Source organism: Planococcus citri, chromosome 5, assembly GCF_950023065.1.
Source record: "Planococcus citri chromosome 5, ihPlaCitr1.1, whole genome shotgun sequence".
Taxonomy (NCBI): domain Eukaryota; kingdom Metazoa; phylum Arthropoda; class Insecta; order Hemiptera; family Pseudococcidae; genus Planococcus; species Planococcus citri.
The window spans coordinates 38575733-38598580 of record NC_088681.1 but is presented as its reverse complement, the minus strand read 5'-3'; the positions used below and the strand labels follow the sequence as shown (position 1 = coordinate 38598580).

At 31.7% G+C, this 22848-nt stretch overlaps 1 protein-coding gene across 2 annotated transcripts in view; it reads left to right on the top strand.

Moving 5' to 3' along the window:
• Positions 1-22635, top strand: part of LOC135849220 (guanine nucleotide exchange factor for Rab-3A-like) — a 35745-nt gene extending 13110 nt beyond the window's left edge. For both annotated transcript variants that reach the window (XM_065369544.1, XM_065369543.1), the window contains 7 exons: positions 2970-3457; positions 8287-8494; positions 10922-11076; positions 18196-18407; positions 21792-21891; positions 21972-22038; positions 22136-22635. In XM_065369544.1, the coding sequence (XP_065225616.1) occupies positions 2984-3457; positions 8287-8494; positions 10922-11076; positions 18196-18407; positions 21792-21891; positions 21972-22038; positions 22136-22224 (1305 nt within the window). In that variant the 5' untranslated portion in view covers positions 2970-2983 and the 3' untranslated portion in view covers positions 22225-22635. The remainder of the gene's footprint in view (positions 1-2969; positions 3458-8286; positions 8495-10921; positions 11077-18195; positions 18408-21791; positions 21892-21971; positions 22039-22135) is intronic.
• Positions 22636-22848: the final 213 nt, after the last annotated feature.

Below are 22848 nucleotides of genomic sequence, written 5' to 3'. Positions count from 1 at the left end.
TTTTCTGGAAACTTCGTGATTTCTTTTTCATTTATTTACTCGTACTTAGGTTGAATGATTTTTTACTTACCTATAATATTTTAGAAGGTAATTTATGTGTTAATCAAAGTGGAACCAACCGAATAAAGGAAACTGTTCAGTGCTCTTCCATGTTGTGTTGAAGATATTGATCTTCAAAAATCATAAACGTAGGTTTGAATTGAGAAATTTCCGGAATTGAGAAATGTTATTTTTAAGAATTGTGAAATTGACTCAAACTGGGACGTAACTCGTCCGAATAGTTGGTCTTATAATGCAAGAGGAACCACCTTAAGAAATTTTTGATTCCACTTCCTCCCATCAAAACTCGAATAAAGAAATTGCAAATGCTCAAAATTAGTAAGGTTATCCAAAATTTAAAAAAAATATTATGATTTCCTGAACATTTTTCCACCTTTTATTCTGTGAGAGGGGGAGAAGAACAAGTTTTTACAGGTATTGAAAATTTCAAAAAATTGCCAAAAGAGAAGATGAGTCATTTTTTCTTAAAAGTTTGCTACATCTTTACCAGGGAAGCGTCCTAATCGGCACAAAATTATTTGAACCAGATCCAGGGTAATCGATAGAAGACAAGACCCCAAGTACTCCAAAATTTCAGATGCTGTAATTCATTTTTAAATTTTTGGTGAAATGGATTAAAAATTTTCAAAAAATCGAAATTCTATCAAATTAACCTAGAAAGCTGGAATTTGGTTTTTATCCCATTTTCGACCTCCCAAGTCGATTGGTGATGGTTTCAAGCAATTCTAAAACCTCCAGCGGATTTTAATTTTTTGCTTTTTTTTGTTTCAAAAATAATTACTGAAGGCAAAAGATTTAAACCGGCACGAAAAGATTTTGAAAATATATGCCTAAATCGATCGAAGAAGAGGTCACAAAATTTGTGGCATCTTCGAAGCATATTTAATATGGCGAATTATGCGAGTTTATGGGTGCTGAATGCCATTTTCACCCCATTTACAGTGCTTTTTTCACAAACGGAAAAATCTGAGAATCCGCTGGAGGCTCCAGAACGGTTCGAAGCCATCACCAGTCGACTTGGGAGGTCGAAAATGGCATACAAACTAAATTTTAGCTTTCTTGATCAATTTGGTAAAATTTAAATTTTTTTCTCATTTATTTTTTGATTCTGATAAAAATTTTTCAAAATTTTTCAAAAACCTAAAAAATTTTTGCTGACGGTGTATCTTGGAGTCTTCTATCGATAATCCTTTGGCTGGTTAAAAATTGTTTATGTCAGTTGGGATACTTCCCTGTCATAGGTAAAATTACTTATATTTTTTCAAAGTCTGGAAAAGGATGCCACACAATAGAAAAAATCTAATTTTTGAAAAACTTTTTCCTCGTTATTTTTCTCCATCTTTAGAGCTTTATTGAGAAAATTGTAAATTTTCATCTTTATGCCGAGAAAGTAAGAATACTCTATTTTTATTCAAATCCTGAGGTTTCGCGAATGAAATTTTTCAATTTGTTCCCCTGGAATAATTTCCTTGCCGTTTGCTCGGATATCGATTGTCGTTTGAAATTTTGAACCTTCTTTTTTTCGCTCGTGTCGATTCCTCTGGTTCAAATTTGATTTTCAATTGCTAATGTTTCTATAAAAAATAGCACTATAATAATCTTCTTTAAAGTTTTTTTTTCTTTTTTTTTTTGGCCATAGAGCAGAAACAGCAAGGATTTCATTGCTATTAAATTGTTGATGTTTTTCATTCATTTTTTTGATGTATTTTTTCAAAGTTCTTTATGATAATTAGCTTTTATTATTTTGGTATATTGAGAGTCGCCCACGAACCACCTACCTTGTAATTGGAAAAACATTTCTAATTTCATTAATTTTTTCGCAATATTAATTTTATTCATATTACCAAAGCGTAGGTAAATTGAATTTTAAATTTAATAAGACGATGGAAAATAATCCAGATTACGACTTACGTCTTCGTATACTTATAATGATAGATACGATGCCAACTCGAGTCGAATACAATTTCGGCGTAATTTTCCCAGTCAAAATGATACCAAGCATTGTGATTTATTCCGGGTTGAGAACTAATCTACGTCTTTGTTAGCAAAACGAGGAAAACTTACACTAACAAATTTCCTTTCTCGAATGAATAGGCATAAGATGATGTTATGAACCTGTATCTTTCTTTCGTTACCTATTGTTAGCAGTTTTGAAAATATTTATCAAACTTCTCTCAAGTTAAATGGTTATACACAGGAAATACAACAATTTTCATTTCTCGAATTCAACAGTTCGTATAGATTCTAGTTAACGATTTGGCACAACGTCAACGATGAAATTACACAGAGTTTTTTCCGAAACGTAAATCCCACGTGAAATATTCACTATACATTGTACCAAAATGTGTATCGTACGAAGAGGAAAAAAAAGTCTGAAAAAATACGTATAAATATCCATTTAGATGAAAAATTACGCCAACGAAAGCAATTTATTGTATGTATTCGTCGTATTCAAATACCTATAGTCGAATTACGTTATGGTTTCATGTATACGAATGTATTTTGCTGAAGTCGTCAGAAGTACATTATATGAGATATTAGAGTTGTTGGTTGATTTTTAGAAACCTTATACGTATTTTTTTTTTGCAAATGATCTGGCTTCTGGTACGCAAATTACCACAAATACCTACGAATGTAATCGATTTTCTCGAAAATTGAAAAAGTATTGATTGCAATATATGCACGTGAATATAATTAAAGTAATTGGTTAATAACGTGTACCTTTTTCTTCGAAAGCTGACTTGGCCTGTTACATAAATCGTATTTTAGCGTACTTATACGTGTAGGCAATTAGGCATGCATACTTATACCTAGATATCTTTACCTACCCATGTATCTAATGCAGTTGTTGCTCACACATTGTAAAGCTTCGTTTACTTACCTACCTATCCTATGTTATATGATTTCAGATACCAGCATAAAAATGGTTTATAATGGACCAATCATCGATAAATGCGACGTGAATAATATCAACGGTTACGACGTTACGTACATGAATAAACTCAATGAAACACTCCAGGTCGACGGAGACTTGAAGTTTAACCTGAGCAAAGACGACGACGACGTCACCGTTGCCTCGAAACTAAATGGTGATGTCTCCGATAACGAAACCAGTGCCGATACTCAAAATGCCATATACACTCAAGAGCAACAAATCACTCAGCCCAAAGATCTCAGCAATCGAACCACGTCAGATGACAGTGGACTCGAATCTGCAGCTTCCAGTTGGGATAAATCGGTAACCGAAGTAAAAGAGCACGCTTTTACCAAACTAGAAGAAGAATTGCAGCATGCCAGGGAGATCTTAAGGTTACGAGATGAAGAAGTTATGAAACTAAGTAGGATAAGACAAGATGTGGAAACTGAATTACAAGAATTAACCGCTAGTTTATTTCAAGTGAGTGTCTATATGAATATCGTTGCGATCCAAGTACACGATGTGTACTATTATTTTATTCTCGATTACGAAGAGTACCTATAAGAGTAGAGTAGGCAATCGTAGCTCATCATTTTTCCCGTATATGCTAATTCGTTTTATCGATTAAGGTCCCAGAAACCGGTTCTATAATATTTTCCTCTTAATCTGCGAGCAGAGTATTGTATGTCATCATGTGTGCAAAAGAGCATCTTTACCAAGGTGTAGGTACCTTGCAGATGAGTGTGAGGGGCGAGATGCTGACTACGCCGCTACGCGGATAGGTTGATGGGGGTTTTTAATGTATCTACGTGCGAAGTTCACTCGCAATGTTTACATTTTACCTGTGCATATCTCGTAACTACATCGAAAGTATGGCGAATTGTCTTCCAGATGAATTTTACCATCGTGTTCTACCACTACCTTGAATAAACAGTGTACCAACTATAGTCTTATTACTGGCCGAGTAAATATTTGCATCGTCATACAGCTCACAAGGTGCCTAAATTTTACACACCAAGCTTTTGTAAAAGCACATTACAAGGCTGGCGTGTGAGCGAGAAGTGAATAGGTAGGTATTGTTTGCGAATTTGTTCAATTCAATTTCCGATAATGAGGTTCGATTGAGGGTACCAGATGGTTTGTTAGATGAATTTAAGTAGGTAATGTGACGATGTATTGCTAAAAAGATTCTTATTTTATGGGGAAATTTCCTAATTCTGGCAACGTTGCGTTGATTTTTTCAAATGACCTACGAGGAATTCCAAAATTTGTTGTTTCGGTTCTTTTGTTTGATTTGTGTTTTCAAAGGTATTGTGTACCTATAATATCTATCTTTCATTTTTTAAAATGGGTTTTCTCATTTCTTAACAATTGTTCGTTAGAGAATGAGTCACATCAGGTTCGAATTGTTTGACTAAGAGAGTTTATTAGAAGTGAATGAGAATGGATGTATATTGACACATGAAGGGACAGTTGTTTTCGGAAATTTCGAAGAAAGCGATTTTTGTGCGTATACCTATTGACTTAAGTGTCACTGCTCAAGGTGAAAAAAAAACATTTGTGGTGAATTTTTAGATTTTGAAAATTCAAGGAGATAAAAGGAAACAAACTTTAAATGGAATTGGCCAATTTTTTGTGAAATTGGCACTAGCCCTCCTCCCAGGACCATCGACTAAACGGTGTTACAAAATTTTTAAATCTTTGATAAATCTTTGTGAAAAATTTTGCATCAGAATGCTGGATGCTTGAATTATAGTTAGGTTCTGTTACACCATTGCCGTCGTATGCCCCCCCCCCACCTAAAAAAACTGAATTGTGTTACAAAACTTTTGAGGTATGCAGTGTCTGTAACATTTTTATGAAATTTCAAGAATTCTAAAAAAATTTTCTCATTTGACGATGAAAGTGGAAGAGAAAAAGAGTACTAACTGGTTTACGTTTATAATTCCCTCTCCCTCCCTTACTTTATTTAACATTTTTCAAAAAATTTTTGTATGTTATTCGGCACTTTGGAGATTTTTAAAAATTGCATTCAACGATTTTGCAATTCAAACAGTGCTGTAGCCCGGAAGGACGCAAAACAAAATTTTTGAATGCAAAAATGTTAGAATTTGTAATAATTTTCTGAAAATTCTTCATAATAAACGTTTATTTTATGAAAAGGAATATAAAATTACTGCTGGATCGAGATTTTTTTGGAAAAACTGGCTCAAAAGGTAAAAACATATTTTTTCTCCTTTGTGCCCCTTGAGGCTTTGACTACACCACTGGAACTGGATCCAAATGTTTTTATTTATGTAATTAGTAGTTGCAGAAAATCGAGAACTTGGTCCAAAAGTCATTACACGTTGAATAATTTTTGTTTAAAAAAAAAAAAAAAAAAAAAACTGTTGGAAATATGGTACGTACTTTTTTATTTCGAAAATACAGTATTATTTTTCAAAAACTTGGCCACTGTTTTTTTTTAGCATTTTTCGGTTTCAGAAGTTTCGATGAAAAATTCTTTTTTTTTCTCATTTTGAAATACCTACATATAAGATAAAAATGCCTTTTCTTATTTAAAAATCTTTCTCAGAATTTTTTTTGAGGGGCACTGTTTGTAAAAATCAGTACTTTTTTCTAGAAAAAAAAAAATCAGATAGTTTTGAAAAATAAAATAAAATGGGTAGCTGTACCCCCACCCTCACTCCCACCCCTCATCAACTCCTCCACTCGTCATCATCAGTATGGTTGCTGTGCCATTTTTGTACCTACCTGTCTCATGTGACTAGGTCAATTTTTTTTCAATAGTGTTTCTGATGAATTTGTTGAAATCGTCCTCTAGCTGTCGAATGAATCATTTGTGATCGATTTGAATGGAATTTATTGTCACCAGCGAATGAATCATCAAATAGCGAATAATTTGAAAATTTTCTATCTGGAAACAATTTATTTATGAAATCTCACGAAAAATGATCCACGCTTTGGAATGAGTCATTCGTGTGCTACTGAAATTTCTCGTGAACGATTAAATGTTTATCATGCTGTAAAAATTGTAAATTTGTTTGAAGAATCTTTATCCACATCGTTCGTGAACGGTTCGCGTATTTTTCATTCGATTCCTCAAAAACGAGTGAAAAATATCATCCATTTGAACGATTTATTGTATTAATGAACATTTAACATTTTAAAGTGGGAGTTGTTGGGGAACGAACGATTTGACCATTTTTAATGTCATTTGAAATTTGAATAACCTACTGTTGCAATTTCAGGGTGATTGGAAAAAAGTATTTGGAGCAGTTTCGATGAAATGTTTGATTTTTTGAAAATTTTGTTCGCGAACGATTTCATTATTTTTGAAATGAATCATTGACAAACTGTTGCAAAAATTCGTAAAAATCTGGAAAAAATTTGATTTTAAAAGTTCGTTTGCGAACGATTTTGTCATTTTGGATGCAAATCATTGATGAATGGCTGGACAATTTTTCAGGTAGATCTGTTATTCAAAAATTCGTCAAAATTGAAAAAAAAATGATTTTATTGATGAATTGTCTTTTTTTAAGGATTTTGTTCGTAAACGATTTATTATGTTTCAAATTGAATCATTTCGCTTATGATTCGATCATTTTTTTGTTTTTCGTTCGCGAATGACTCGTTTTTGCTCTTGAGAACTCTTTATAGAAAAGAAAAAATTATATATTATTTCAAGATTTGTCCACAATGAATGATTGGTCGATCCTCACGAATGATTTCATGGTTGAAAAGTGTAGGTAAATGTAGGTAACTTAGACCCACAAATTTCTATGATCTATATAATCTTATAGATATTTTTTACCAAGTATATGTATGTATTTATGGCGATTTTGGGCATTAAAGTCGAATATGCTTTTCAAAACTATAAATTGTGAACGAAGAATGATTCAACTCTGAAATTTCGTTTTCATGGAGATATTGTACGTAATAAAAACGATTAATGGGAGGATTACGAAACTGTCCACAATAATTGCTTACCTAAGCATTTATGTGTAATTTACTCTCAGGCCTACCTGAATGTAAATCATTTGCTTCGGATACGTACAATTATAGGAATATTAAATCGAACCCCTCCTCTTCTTTACCGTTTAAAAAATGAATTAAAGAGCAAAGCCTCGAAGCAAAAGTTCACATTATTTGAAAGGATGTAGATATATAGGGAACGTAATGATAAGCTCCTGGAGCTCAATGGTTAAAAGCTGAAATAAATCATGTTAATTTGACACCTTTTATCGAAACGGTATCCATAATGGAGTTAAAATACCTTTTCTAAGGTGTAATATGCTCCGGTGAATTCCCTTTAAAGACCTTTTTATAATCTGAAACATTTATCGAAATACGTATAGAGGTATAGGGTTCTACCTGTCATTATCTGCGGCTAAGTCCATTAAATGGATAAATTCTCCGGAGTGCCTGCCTACCTAAACTCAATGTACAAATATTTTAATTCAATTTTCTCCCACTCCATACTTACGACGTACCCATAGATAGTCATTAACAGTTGATTGCTATTTTAGCGAATCGAAGAAGGTAAAAAGTCAGCATCGTGAGCAGCGACAGTACATACAATATTGAAATAAAACTCGAGTGATTCCAAAAGAAAAGTTGTAACGTTAGAGAATAAACAAAGTGAGAAAAATCACGACGATGAAGACAAAGCAATAATACATTGAACATCGAAACAGAGCTAATTGTATGGAAAGAAGGACGATTTATGAAATAACTTGGGCCAAGACTCCGACCAACAGGCCATGAAAAGAAATCGTAACAGTGCCATCGAAAAAATACACGAGTGAATTTCATTCGAGTATAGGCGAGTAATTAAAACTCTGGCAAAAAAAAACAACAACAAATTTCTACGTGTATTTTGTATACATATTTTGTTGATAAAAACCTGCCCAACACGTACTTGAGAGTGGTACTTTATCAGAACAAAGGAAGTTATTAATCCTATTAAAGAATGAGAAATTTCCTCTGGTTTCGATCACAGCAGCGATGTAAACATTGATAATTCGCGAGTTTCGGTTTAATTAGTAAAAACGCGAAAATAATTAAATGTCGCCGACCCATCTACCTTGACGCGTTGCTGGAGAACAGGTTCTGTGCGAGGGGGTATCTTGCGTAATGTTTGGATGAGTTTCTGATGAGAATTTCCGCACCTTAAGGTTTTTTTTTCTACTTACCGATGTGATAAAGATAACATCGACGATATTACTATGGCGTGAGAACTCGATGGCGAAATATTAAGATTTTTTTTTCTAATTTTCGTTTGTGTTTGTTTTGTGTTTTTTTTTTAGGAAGCTCATCGTATGGTGCGGGAGGCGAATATTAAACAATCCGCAGCTGAGAAAGCTTTAAAAGAAAGTACGATGAAGGTCGATGTATTAACAGCCGAAGTTGCTGCCTTAAAAACTCTAGTCTTGACTTCCACTCCGAGTAAACCTAATCTCCATTTGCATGGCCAATTGTCGCCTAAAACCAAAGAAGATAATTCTCTCGCATCGAGTTAGTTCAAGTTGAAACCTTATATTTACCTACTACGTAGTGCTACCTATATAATTACTTACACAATTTTCTAGTATAGTATACTTTCATCTAGTATACAGAGTGTCCCATCCTATATAATTTCTGTCAGATTTCGATTAATTTTTTTAGATTTTAGAATTCATTATGTGAGCATCCAAAACTTTTGTAAGAGGCCAAAACTTGCAAACATTTCAATCAAATGTCCTCAAAATTGAAAAAAATTAAAAGAATGGAAAAATTATTCAAAATAAGAACACGTATAGGTAACAGAAACAGAGTGAGCCCAACTCAATTTCATTTCACCCTTGAAAGCAATTTTACATCTTTTTTTAATAAATTCTAGAAGTTATGAAAAGAACTATGAGTTGAGTGTGAAAGTTTTAAATTTCTCACATCTCTTGTCAAAATTGCCAAATAATCTCATTTTTGATGAAAATTGTTGCCTTTTCAAAAAAAAATTAAAATCTTGATTTTTTTTCTCGTCAGAAGTATCCAGAAGTCTCGTTTTTTCATCGGAAATTGCGGAAAAGATGATTTTTTCGTCAATAATTTCGAAAGAGCCCTGCTTTTCGCTAAAAATTGACAAAAAAGCTCGTTTTTTAGCAAAATAGCCAAATTCTTTCTTTTTTCCCCAAAAAGTTCCTCAAAAAGTCTTCTTTCTTTGTCAGAAATTTCCAAAAATTACCAGAAAGTCTCCTTTTATTATAAAACAGAAATCTCTCTTTTTCAACAAAAATTTCGAAAAAACATAATTGTTTTGCCATCGATTTCCAAAAATTGCTGATTTCTGCTAAAATTGTCGAATTCTTGGTTTTTGGCAAAAATTCTTGGTTTTTTACTGAAAATTACAAATAATTCTCATTTTTTTAAAAGTAGGTACCCAAAAATCTGTTTTTTTTAAAATTAGCAAAAATAACCAAAATATCTCATTTTTTTACCAAAAAGTTACAAAAAAGACATGTTTTTCAATAAAAATTGCCAAATAATCAACTTTTTTTACAAATAATTGCCAGAAAGTGGTTCTTTTTGCTAAAATTGTTGATCTTGCTTTTTGCCAAATATTGTCAAAAATTCTTACTATTTAAAAAATTAACAGAAATTCTCATTCATTAGCAAAAATGCTAAAAATTGTCGTTTTTTCACTTTTTTCGAAGAATTGTTCAAAAATTTCTTTAAAAAATCTCGCTTTTTACCGAAATTTAATTCTTGCTTTCTTACTAGAAATTCCAAAAAAGTCTCGTTTTTCTACAATACTTACAGTTGCAAAAACTCTCGCTTTTTCAACGAAATAAATTGCAAAAAAAAAACATTTACCAATTTCTTAGCCGTTTTTAAAAAAATTGCTACATTTTTGCAAAAAAATAATCAAAAATTTTTACTTTTTCAAAAATTAACAAAAAACCTCGTTCATTAACAAAAATGCAAAAAATGTCGTTTTTTTACTTTTTTCAAAGAACTGTTCAAAAATTTCCAAAAAAGCTCGCTTTTTAGCGAAATTCAAGTCTTATTTTTTTTACTAGAAATTCCCAAAAAGTATCTTTTTTTTGCAATACAATTGTCAAAATCCTCGCTTTTTTAACAAAACTTTATTAATTTCATTGATTTTCAATTTTTTTTTTCAAAAATTACCTGGCCTGAAGTCTCGCTTTTTAGCATGAAATTGTCTGAAAGTATCACTTTTCTTCTAATAATTCCTAGAAAGTCCTGTTTTTTTTTGTTTTTTGTTTTTTGCTAAAATCGTCAGTGTTTTTTGTAGTCATGTCAAAAATTCACAAAAAATCTATTTTTTCCAAAAACTGACAAAAAATTCCAAAAAGTCTCAATTTTTTTCAAACAATTTTCACTCTCGCCAAAAATTGTTTTTTGCCTTAAATTGTTGTTTTTTTTCCATCAGAAATTGCAAAAAAATGTTTAATAATTTGATTCCATAAAATTGCCAAAAAGGACAACTTTTTTAAATGAGAGAAAAAAAACATTTCAATTTGTAATGTTATCTTTTTTATGATTTTTTTTTTTACATTAAAACGTTTGCCCACATTTTGTCACATTTTTGGTTACTTCTTTGGTTACTATTTCAAGCTATTTTGGTTACTGAAGTCGGATAATTTTTTTTTTGGAAAAAATTAAATACCTACGAGCCCTGATAAGAGAACTTTTAGTGAGGATGAAAGCTCATCTTATCACAATAAAAATGAAAAACGAAAGGGTTGAATTGAAAAATAAATACATCTTAGAATTCGACGATCTCAAATTTGTGGATTCAGAATTCTGTTTAAAAATTATGAGCTGTAGGGGTACTGAGAAGATAACAAATACGACAGATAATTGATGGACACCCTGTACGTATATCTACATAGTTTTTGTTAAATCTCTATACTAATATCGATCTCTCGATGATTTTCACAGACGGTGGTAGCAGCTTTTTCAAAAAAAACCACCAACGATCGCCATCTCACTTCGATCTAAAATACGGACGCGATTCGTCTCCGAGTCAACTTTCATTAGAAGATATCAATCACACGCTGCAAAGCGATCCTCTCGAGGTTAAGGATGGATACGAGGTGAGTTCACCTACCTATTCGAACTCGTTCTCCTATTTTCTATCATGTTCACCGTTCAGCGAAAGCAGACTCAGCGTGTAGTCAATATAAATAAACTATAAAGACTGGAAACATTGCACCTTATGGGCAGGACCTGAGGCGTGAACGAAGGGTACCAGAGGGGGCAGGGAATACTATACATACGAGTGTCGAGTACCTACATATTTATCATGTGAAGGTGGAAATGCGTAATGTTCAATTTTTTTTCATACGTATACTGTTAGGTGTTCTCGATCTCTTCCTCTTTGCCCCTCTTTCCATATGTCTTGCTCTTTTCTTCGTGCTCCAGTGCGTTTCTAGTAGACCGATGGAATTTATATGCGCGTCGAGTTGGAGTTCCCCTCGCTCCAGCTCTCTGCAGTACGTACAGAAAAATAGAGATTAGATGCATGAAATAGCGGTTCCGTGGGTACTTTCTACATCTAATAATGTTTATCGATTAAACACTACACACCATAGTGTTGTGGTCAGATTTGATGGCGCAATATTCTCTCTATGAACCGTACCTCTTGCATCGACGTGTTGCTCGAGGTTTGTTGAAAATTTCGCTCAAGGATTCAGGAATTTATTTTGAGGATTATGGTTGCCTTTGAAGTTTATCGTATTTGATGATGGGAGGGAAGGAGAAGACGTTTTGGGTCATTGTAGGTCTCAAGAAATAATTTGAATAGGATAATTAGATTCCTAATAAATTTTTGGCACTATGAATAGTAAATGGAAAGGTGGAGGTGATGGAGATGGAGGCTTTCAGTTTGAGTGTTTGTGTTTGTTTACGAAGAAAATACGTGATTACGAGAAATATGATTACACAATCTTTATTCCTTGAAATAATCTTTATCTTCTGTATACTAAATGAGAACCTCCTTAAAACGTAAAATGGTGCATCTTTTTCGTTTTTTTTTTTCCAAAAACAAGTCTGCGAAGTCTCAATTTAATCAATTTTGAGCTTTGACCCCAAGATCATCGATGATCTCTTAAATCCCTATTCTCTTATCATACTCTCGCCTTATCCTGCTGTTTATTTAAATGACTAAATTAGTTGCATCGAAAATAAACGCGATTAAAATCTTACTTTGAACTAATTTTCAAGTATAATGATAAGTAAATGCGAAATTAACTAATTTGACCAGCATCACGATATTACTATTTCATATCAGTGATTCAACACGCGATATATTATCGATAGAAAATACGCTATTTGAACATTATATCTGTGAACTTGCTATTTATAACATATCACGGATCAGCTGAGTTTCACATTCGCACTTGTTGATGGTCAATTATAGCTAATGGAAGTAGGTATGAAGTTGAACTTTTAAATAAATGCGTTTAATGCATGAAATAGCACTATGAGGTCGTCATGCATTGCACGATGCTTTGGCCACGTGCTTATTTATGGCGCAATAGCACACCACAAAACGAGTTAGAAAACCTTAGAAATGAAAAATGATATTTCCATTGTAAGTTCCTTTTAATTTTGATTATGGAAAAAACCTAAGTAAATCAGCTACCTGTTCTTTGAAAAGTAACAATGATTTCAGCGTTTTTTTTGCACGTGTAATTTGATATAAACTTCACTATACTTATGTTACTGTAGATTTATTTACTCGTACAAGCAAAACGATAAAGCGGGCAAATTGCCATATTGAGACATTGAAGTGTGTGTACTGTGTACAGCATTATGACAGTCATAGGATATCTATCAGTTACCTATACACACTTGTGTTTATTTGTTGATAAATTTAATTATAAATATCCATCCTATACTATAGGATGAGTACCTATTGTTATCCGTGGTCGGAACGACATTCGTAATCAAACGACTTGTTAGTAAAATTTATAAATTATCGTCATTTTATCGAATTATACGAACGATACTTGAATGAAATTACGTATAAAAATGGATTTCCCGCGTTATTAGATTTCAAACGAAGGGATTTTCTATCGTTGAGAAACGAAATGAAATCCAAATCAGAATATCGAATTTCCATTCGAGAGAAAACGTTGCAGAATATTTATGAAGGATGATAAACTGAAAAAGGGTTGAAATCGAGAAAAAAACTCCATCCGTGTACGAATAAAATATTGCATCGATACGATAAGGGTAGTGGGGGTGGTTTTTTTCATTCATTGATTAATTTTATCAAAAGAAATCCCCGGAGTAACGATAGCCTATTCATTGTTTTATGTACATACGTCATTGCCTATAGATAGAGGCATATTTGACATCGACAAATGTCCTTTTTTTTAGCTCTCGATCCCAAAATAAACATTATTTTCTATTTAGGAGATAAAATAATGGGTAAAATAAGGATAAACCATATAATAATAAACCTCCGGCTTATATAGGACGGAATACGGATGTGAAAACGAGAGAAAAAAGAAAAAAACTGAAATCTCGTAATAAAAAAAAGAAAATCCTTGTCCGCAAATGAAATACTATTACCAACGAGTAGGTAGGTACAGGAGGAAAACACTTTCAAGATATTTTCTCGGTTGGAAAAAAGAAAAAAGAAATAAAATCGCGTATATAATAAAATGAAAAATCAGAAGCGTTTATTTGAATGAGAAAAATGCTACGTGTATATGGTGGCAGAGGCAGATGGAAACAAGACATATAGTGAGTGAAGAATATGACGTCGTCGTCGACGACGAAATTGGCAAAAAATAACAAATCCTTCTAGTGAACGAGCAGAGAGACAACCTACGCGAAGTAAAGTTTGGAGTTTTCCCACCCTCTCATAAGCCTGCTTAAAATTAATGCCGTTTCGTGTATATAGTTTGAGAGAATGGGGTATACAGGGTTGGTTGGAAAACCTTGAAATGAGAAAAAAGCCTTTTATGACGAGAAAAAAAATAAAATAAAATAACTCGTTTAGAAATGAATCATGTTCATGTTTTACGACGAAAACGAGTTGAAAATATACGTGTAAATTTTTTCCTCGTGCTTATTAATGTTGAAATTTATATTCAGATGGGTGTAAAATGATAAACGAGAGGGTAGGGGGAGGCGAAAAGTTTTTTATGAAATTGGCGAAGAGGAAAATACTGGAGATGAAAATTTATGTATAATTTGGTGTTTAATGAAAATAAAGGGTAGGCGAGTCGGGTATTTTGAATTTTTTTCCAGCTTTGAAAAATGAGGTCAAACTAATAAGTTTGTTGAAAATATGAAATCGCGAAGTTCGCGAAAATTTTATTGATTTTTGAACTAATGAAAAAGTTGAAAACTTTAAAGTAAAAATATATGAAGTAGGAACTTATTCTGTCATATATTCATCGACCTTTTCGTGGGAGGGGGGAAAGAGGGAGAAGTATTCCAAAAAATTTGCCGAGTGAAACTCATCTATTACCTATTGTTGATTAGAAAAACACCCTGGTTCAGGTGAAACGATAGTTAAAGTTTTCGAAAATTAATTATTGAAGAAGTGAAAACATTGTTTTTGACGATCAGAAAGGTCGATTTCCCAACGCTTGATATTTTAGAAAATTTGAACAAAAATTTTCAGAGACCAGTATATTAAAATAAATGAAATTAAAAGAATTTTAAAAAATTGTGTAGGTACCTAATTCATGAAGCAAAATACTACTTTTAATCGAAAAGCCCATTTTTTTGACCTACGTATACAATTTTAAAAATTTGAAGAGCGTTTGTTGAAATTTCAATTTTTTTTTTTTGGGTGTTTGTAATTACAATTTGGAAAGCGAAATTCTAAAACAACAAGAGCAAAAAGGGGCAAAACCTTCTGAAAGGTATTTCGATGCGAAATGTTGATAGCTTGAATTACATAGATACCTACTACGAGTAGTTTATAAGTCCATAACACCATCATTCAAAAAAAAAGCTTTAAAAATTCTAACGATTGGAAGAATAACTGCTTACATTTCTTACCGTTAAGTAGAAATAAAAAAAAAGCTCTTTTTATCTAGCCAAATTTTTGTTGAAAAATGATGGCTATTTTCCAATTTTTGACATTTCAATAAAAAATCAATTTTCAATTACTTACCTATTTCGATATTTATTTAATCAGAATAGAGGAATAGTTTTCTTCAACTTTTTTTTTCAATTTATTAATTCCAAAGTATATTTTTAAAATAAAATTATATTCTTTTAACTTTTCTTCATGTTTCGGATTTTTTTTCTAATAATAGATAAAAAAAAGCATAAGTATTAATTTTAAAAAAATTGACAAAATTATTTGAATGATTTTCAATTTTTTTTTTTTATGTTTTCAAAGTAGAATATTCATGGATGAGGTATATATGAAAAATTTTAATATTTTTTCAGTGTTTAGAAAATGGTTCAATTTTTTGTGCTTTTTCCATACCTACCTACTTCTTATTTTGGTTTTTATTGTTTGAAAAATTCGAAGTGCTTCAAATTTTTGAGCTTTGATGAAAAAAAATATTGATACTTTTTTTTCAAGAAACATCAGTGGTGGCACAGAAGACACTCCCCTCCCCTCCCCCCGCCGCTCTATAAAAATCAGCGTTTGTTTGCATGTCATCTTTTTTTGTTTTTTAAATAGGGTTCATTTTAATTTTAGTTTTGAAAAATTATCTCTAAACTTTTTCATGCCTAAAAATTTTGTTTTGTCTTTTCCTTTGGTAAAATTCTGTCTCCAATTCAATTTTTTCAACCTGGCAATTTTCAAAATTTTTTAAAAATTTCTATTAATAATTTTTCTCACATAGGAAAAATGTTTCAAATTTTTGAAATTTTGTCGCATACACAGTATAAGGTTAACATTTATTTAGTTTTCCAATTTGTGAATTTTTGTAATTTTGTTTGAGTAATGTTTCGAATCAAGTGAGTAATTTTATTTTCTGATTATCATTTTTTTTATTTCCCAAAAAATGCTTCCAAACATTTGAGAAGCCAAACAAAATCGTTCAATTGTTTCCCCTATTTCTCAGTGTTATAACCCCCCCCCCCATTAAATTTTTTTTTGCTTTTCTGAAAATATTTTTCGATTTTGTTTTTTTGTCAGTGTTTTTGAGAAATGCTGCAATGTTTCAGTTTTTCAATAAAATGTTTGGGTGTTATTTTGTTAATTAGAATTTATTTTCTTATTTTGAAGAACGATTTTTTTGTTGCTTTTTTTGTTTCTTTATCTATCCATTTTTAAATTTCATTCTCCTGTACCTTTGGTTTTTTTTTGTTTTCGATGAGCATTTTCAATAATAGTTGCTGGAAAAGTACTTCAATAATCTTACTTTTCTTTTTATCAAATGCAGTGATTTTTCAATTTTTCAAAATAGGTACCAAATTCTATATAGATCTACTTATTTTTTTTTCAATTTTTTTCCTAATTTTTTTGATTGTTTTCAGTTATTATTCGATTTTTTTGATGTTTCAACGATCGAGATAGCGGAATATCTCACATCGATTGAATTGTTGACATTTTGATTACACGTGCTTTCATGTTCTCGGTTCTTAATCCCTCGTTGAAGAAAAATTCGTCTTCCAATTATCAAAAATATAAATTATAATGACATAAGAATTAAAATTTCTCGACACCCCTATGACATAACCACTCAAATTTTATTTTCACAGTCGAATTTACGAGCACGTATCATACCTAATTCCGGCTATTGATAATGTAATCAATACTGCACGTCAATACGTATAATCCACGAATGCTGTAATAAGCAGATAATGTACGTACGTACGTAATTAGACTTATACGTATTTATTCATTGGGATTATATATCGATTTGATAAAAAAATTTTCTCGCAACTAATCATGCTTATAGTCGTACCACCAAAAAGGTAAACGTATTTTTCGCCAATTACTTAAACGCAATTGCAGTTTCCATTCGCTAAATTCATTGATAAAACTCGACAGGTATTTCAAGGGGAATTTCAATTTTCCCATTGGATATTAGAGCGTGACTGGAATTAGGTACCTACATATTCGTGGTGTGAAATTCTCGCGGGGTAATTTAAAGTATCGCATAATACACATTAGTGGTGTACCTATAGGTTAGGTAGGTGTATGTTTACTTATTCAAGGTACGAGTACCTGTACACTGTACAGTGTACATGGTTGGTTATTTATTAGACTCGGAGTAGGTAAAGCACTTTGCAAGCATCAGTTTTACATTAAGGTTAGAATTTTTTTTTTTTCACGTGTCGAGATTGCGTGATCGAAACGTCATATTTCGACACATAGGTAAGGTACGAGTAGCTTTTACCCAAAATATCAGTATAGAGACTATGTATGTTGGTAGGCAGATCTATAATAGGTTTCCATTGGATTGACACGCTGACTCTAGGAGATACGGTTGAAGTACGTTGAAGAAATATGAAACGTGTACCTGTGCTGTCCAATTTTCTATACAAACGTACCAGTAATAAGCTCTTTATATCCCGTAAATAATACCGCTCTCAAGTTCGCCATCACCTCCCATAATGGTACCTGCGAAGACGAGTTGGAATGTGTTTCATAGTATAGTATTGTATTCGAATAGTATATTACGGCGCTACCCTCCTGTGCGATGTGCTGTGCAGCGCATCAAATATACATTATAGTCGTCGTAATGCCTTAAAAGATTTGCATTGTGTATCCACCTGCACTCTCTTTACAATAATAATTAGTTTCGTAATAGAGTACCTAGTCGAATTAATGCCCTGGGTATAGTGAGTATCTCGATAGGATGGGATGTAACCTTGAATCTCTTTCTTCTTTACTATCTGCACACTTGCACTGGTACATAATTACTTATTAGAAATTTTTGTTTTCAAATTGCTCGCATATCGTGAATGAGAAATTTTATGCCAATTCACGAGCAGGTATATTATTGCGATTTGAAATTGTATTGAGAGATCTCGTATTTATGATATTTTTCGAGGAGATACCTAAGTACCTATTACTTGCATTTAGGGTAGACTTGCTTACCTACTTGAGCATCGACAAACCCTGAAGTATACGAAATCGATCTGTAACTGTGATAATTAACTAGGTCAGCGTGAAAAAAATACCTGCAACCTTGAATAAAAAGCTCGTATTTTGTAGCGTTTCATTTTTCTCTAAATTGAAATTTCATATTCGCAATTTTTTCACCTCTTTGTTACAGATGGATCCGAACGTACACAGAGAGTTTCTCATGTGGAAAGAAAATCCAACTTTGGAAAAAGATAATCCTTTTATAACGAGGGTGTATAGAGAAGACATTGATCAAAGTTTGGATTTCAATAATAGTTCATTGGCCGGCGAGGTCAAGAAAGCCATTCATTTGGAGAATATATTTATCGAAGCTGTGGATAAATCGAAATGCCATTTTCCTAAGTAAGTTTACGTGAAACCTCGTTGACGATATTTTTAATTAAAAATATGGTCAAGTGATCAAAAAGTAGGTATGTATTTGTGAAGTGGACAAGTTGAAACGCAAAGTGGTTCTTTTCGGTGTAATCGTCGATTAATTGAGCGCATATTTGGTTTCTTAAGAGGTTTTCGGTTCTGAAGGAGTAAAATTTAATTTTATTGGTATCAATATTTTGATTTTATCGCGAAATAAACTGAAACATCCGAAATGTTTTTTAAAAAATTCAGATTGTGACATTCATTATATCATTTTTGTGTAGATACTTAGGTATATTTGTTTCTGTTCTATGCTATTCATTCTTGTTGACGTATTTGCACCCCCTTTCCCTCCTCCTTCCATCACCTTTTCAAGTATCTGTGTCAAAAAAAAGTCTGATGAAGAAATTGAAACGATTTTTTTCAAAAACATTGAAAACTGCAGGGAAATAAATTTTTGCACAGAAGTGGTAACCCTGTTCTGGTTTTTTCCATCAGGATATTGAGTGATGCAAAATATAAAACTCATTTTTGTACTTTTAAAAAAAGTGAAAATCTTTTGGAAAATAGATATTGTTCAAAAAATAGTAAAACTCATTAAAATCTTTAAAATGTTTAAGAAATTGTAAAAAAAAAATATAAATAATGCAATAAAAATTATCGGAATTTTCAAACAGAAAATTGTAAAAATTTGTGGAAAAAGTGGTGAATATTTTTTCAAGATCTTAATCATTAAAATCATTTGAAATATTAATTCAATAAAAATATTGAAAGCGAAAACAAAAATATTGAAAATTGTTTTTAGATGGTGGTAAAATGCTCAAAAAAAGCTAAAATCACCGAAAATGTTTAAAACATCGAATGAATCGTTGAAAAAGTGTACCAAGAATTTTTGAAATTTGAAAAAAAAAATGAAAAAGTTGTTTACAAAAAGTGCAAATATTCAAATTTTCCAAAGTACATATTGCTAAAATTATGTGTATTCATTTCAAGTACTTATTTTTCAAAATACTTTTTGAAAAAAATTGTGGAAAAATATTGAAAGTTTCCAAAAGATGTAAAAATTGGTTGAAATAAATTTTCAAAAATCGGTTTTCTTTTAATTTTATTCTCTTTACAAAATTTTTGACAATTTCAAAACTTATCATCAACAATATTATCATTTTTACAGCACTTTTTAACGATTTTTTTTTGAAAATTTTTCACTTTTACAGAATTTTGAAACTTTTTACAAGATTTTTTGATAATTTTCAAATATTTTAGAGAGTTTTCGAATAGGTATTATTATAAGTTCAGAGTTGATGAATGATTTTCACAATTTTCATGACTGGCGAGTTGTTTTCTAATATTTATTACCAAATTTCATCTCAACTTTGAAAATTTCGATTCTTAAAATTAATTTTTTAAATTTAATTTTTGAGCATTTTTTGACTTTTCTTTTTTTTTAATTTTACTGATAGGTAGGTACATAAGTGTTTTGGCGATCATTCTTCAGGTTTGAAATTTTTTATTCGGGATGAATCATTAAATTTTCATTTTCCTTTTTTTGTTATCTTTTATAAATTATCAATTTTACTATTTAAATAATTTTCAAAACTGTTTTAGAAATGTTTGTGCAGAAAAATTATCATATTATTATTTTTTTCGTAATTCAATCAACCTTAAGGCCTAAGCCTCCTCTCCCTCTCACCTACCTACCCTCCTCCCCCCAGTCCCCCTCCCAAAAAAAAAACAAATATCTGGTTGACGCAGATTCAAAATTTTTATGCTGCAACTTATTAACATTTTTTAGTGAGGCTGATAAATTTGATAAGCTGGTTTGTTTTTTATTTCTATTTTTAAATTTGATCGAGTTCAGCAAAATATTAAGATCAAAATGACCTCTCAAATTCGAAGGAAAAAATTTAGAAAAAATTATACCAATTTTAAGAACTTCTGAACTTGACGAAAATTAACTTTGAGCTTTTCTGATGGCTTAAATGTAATTATAAAGATATCAGTCAAGAGATCATCCAAACCCTCTCCCACACCAAAAAAAAATTAAAAATTTTTTAATTGCATATATTTGATGCAACCTGATTTGGCTTTCAATTTCTTTTGGTATATTTTATTCGTTTATTTCATTTTCAGGGAGCATCCCTACTTGGTGATTATTGAAACAAACTAAGATACGAGTAGAAAAATACAATCGTACCTATTTGGAATTTTCACCCCACTTCTATCATAAAACTCTTTACTCCAATTGAATAATCATTTCTTCTGCCTTCTCCATATCTTGCAATTTTGGGCTGAAAATTCGACGAAATTTGAACAATTCTGGCAAATTTTACGACCCAAAGCCCAGAGGTCGTATTAATCAATCGAAGTAGAAAAAAACCTGACGTTTAATTCGCTCGTAATTACGCTGCGAACGAATGCGGAAAAACTGTAAAGAGTCGGTCTGGCATGGCACATCGAAAGCACACTCTGAATTCTCAATTGGATTGCAATTTTGCGGGCGTATTGCGACAAATGTTCAGTTAATTATTATTCCACGCCATGTGTTAACTCGAACTCGAACTCGAACCAAACGCTGCAATTCGTCTGTACGTATTTAAGGCTGACGTAAAATCATCGACCACGTTTTTCTTTTATTTAAATTCGTTATTGACTGCGTGATTTGTCGTAAAAAAAATCCACAAATATGGTGTTGAAATTATGCGTCGAAATGTTCCAAGTCTACATGTAGAATTCATTTTTGCCACTTTTGTAGGTAGGTACCTATAGGTAATGCCAAATTGTAAGCTGGATAAGTTTCGAATTTTGTATGTACTATGTAGGTAGGTACTAGTTTTATTACCTATGGCGTGTTTGATTATTAAAATGGAAACATGTCTGCACAGCTATGTAGGTGATCTAATTTTCGAGTCTGGCTGATAAATAACGCATTATTTAGTATAGAAAATGATGATTGTCGTTTTTTATACGGGGGTTGAACGACGCGTGGTGACGAGTTCGATACATTTTTACACCTACTTGTAATTTGGTTGCCTAGTTACTCGCGTACAGGTGGTACATTTCTTTATTTATAATGAATCACAGCACGAGAGCAAAGCTACTGGCTTCATTCCAGCCGGCTCCAAAGTCCTGGGGGACGAATTTGTCGACAATTTACAAAAATTTTCCAACGTACGACAGTCGTATTATTGATTATTTAAACGGAGAATAGGTACGAGTATCTTCGTGCGAAATTACAGTTACACTAACGAGCGTTTCACTTGTCAACTGTGCAATTATAATTTTTAAAAAATTGAAACAATGTGCTAAATTATAGCGTATTTTTACGAGATCATTATTCCTCGTGAATTTAAACGACTATTAATTCAATTACAGAAAATGTGCTCTTATGGAAATGCCAAGGTTATGTTATTATCGTATGAAGATATCAGACTCGGATGAATGGCACTGTATATCACAAATATGTCGTAATAGGGTAAGAAAACTGTCCATTTGGGAATTCGTTTTATACTGGACGGAATTTTTAATTAAAAATTTAATTTCGTTTGTTCGCAGATCATTTCGGTGTGTAATTTTCTGAATTATTTAAGATACATACAACGAGGATTAGTTAAAAGTTCTGGTAAGTTAAATTGATGTGAAGGACGCGTTTGACATTTTCACTTAAATCTCAGGACGTTTTACTAACGTATATTTTAATTATTTTTCTTTCCTTACAGCTGAAGATATGTATTGGGAAATCATAAGATATCGAAAAGAAATGACATTTGCCAGATTAGGATTGCCAGCGTCTCCTTCGTCTTACTAGTCGACGAAATTGACTGCATCTACATAACCAATTATTACGAAATAATTTAAACGAACAACTATTGTTCAGTATTGTTATTGTAAATAAGTGTTTTTACTTCTTATACGTTGTGTATTTGTCATAAATAATTTTTAAAAAGCTTCCTATTACATTGATAAATCTCTTTTTAAAAAATTAAACGTTTGAAGACGTTCATATTATACTTTCGACTAAAGGGCATTAAGCTTTAAGAAATGACTGTGGTATTTACCATGTTGGCAATGTATCTTCCGTTTTTGTTATTATTGCTGTGTGACTTGCTACTCATCATATTATTAGCCCCGATGATTTTATATTATACATTTCGTTACTTGAGAATTTATACGATAAGTGTATAAAAAAAAAATATTAATAAATGATTTTGACTGCGTCGATTATTTGTTTTCGGATATTGAATCGAGACGAATTTGTATTGATATTTACATTGATTATGAAAGATCTTCGGGATAATTTTTCTCTAGCATGAGAAGATGAAAAAAAAATAAAAAGGAAGTTTCATTTCTAAAAAATTGTACTTCATGAACGACTGAAAATCGCACGCACCAGTACAGCTTACGAACAGAAATAATTTAGTGTACGAGCCAT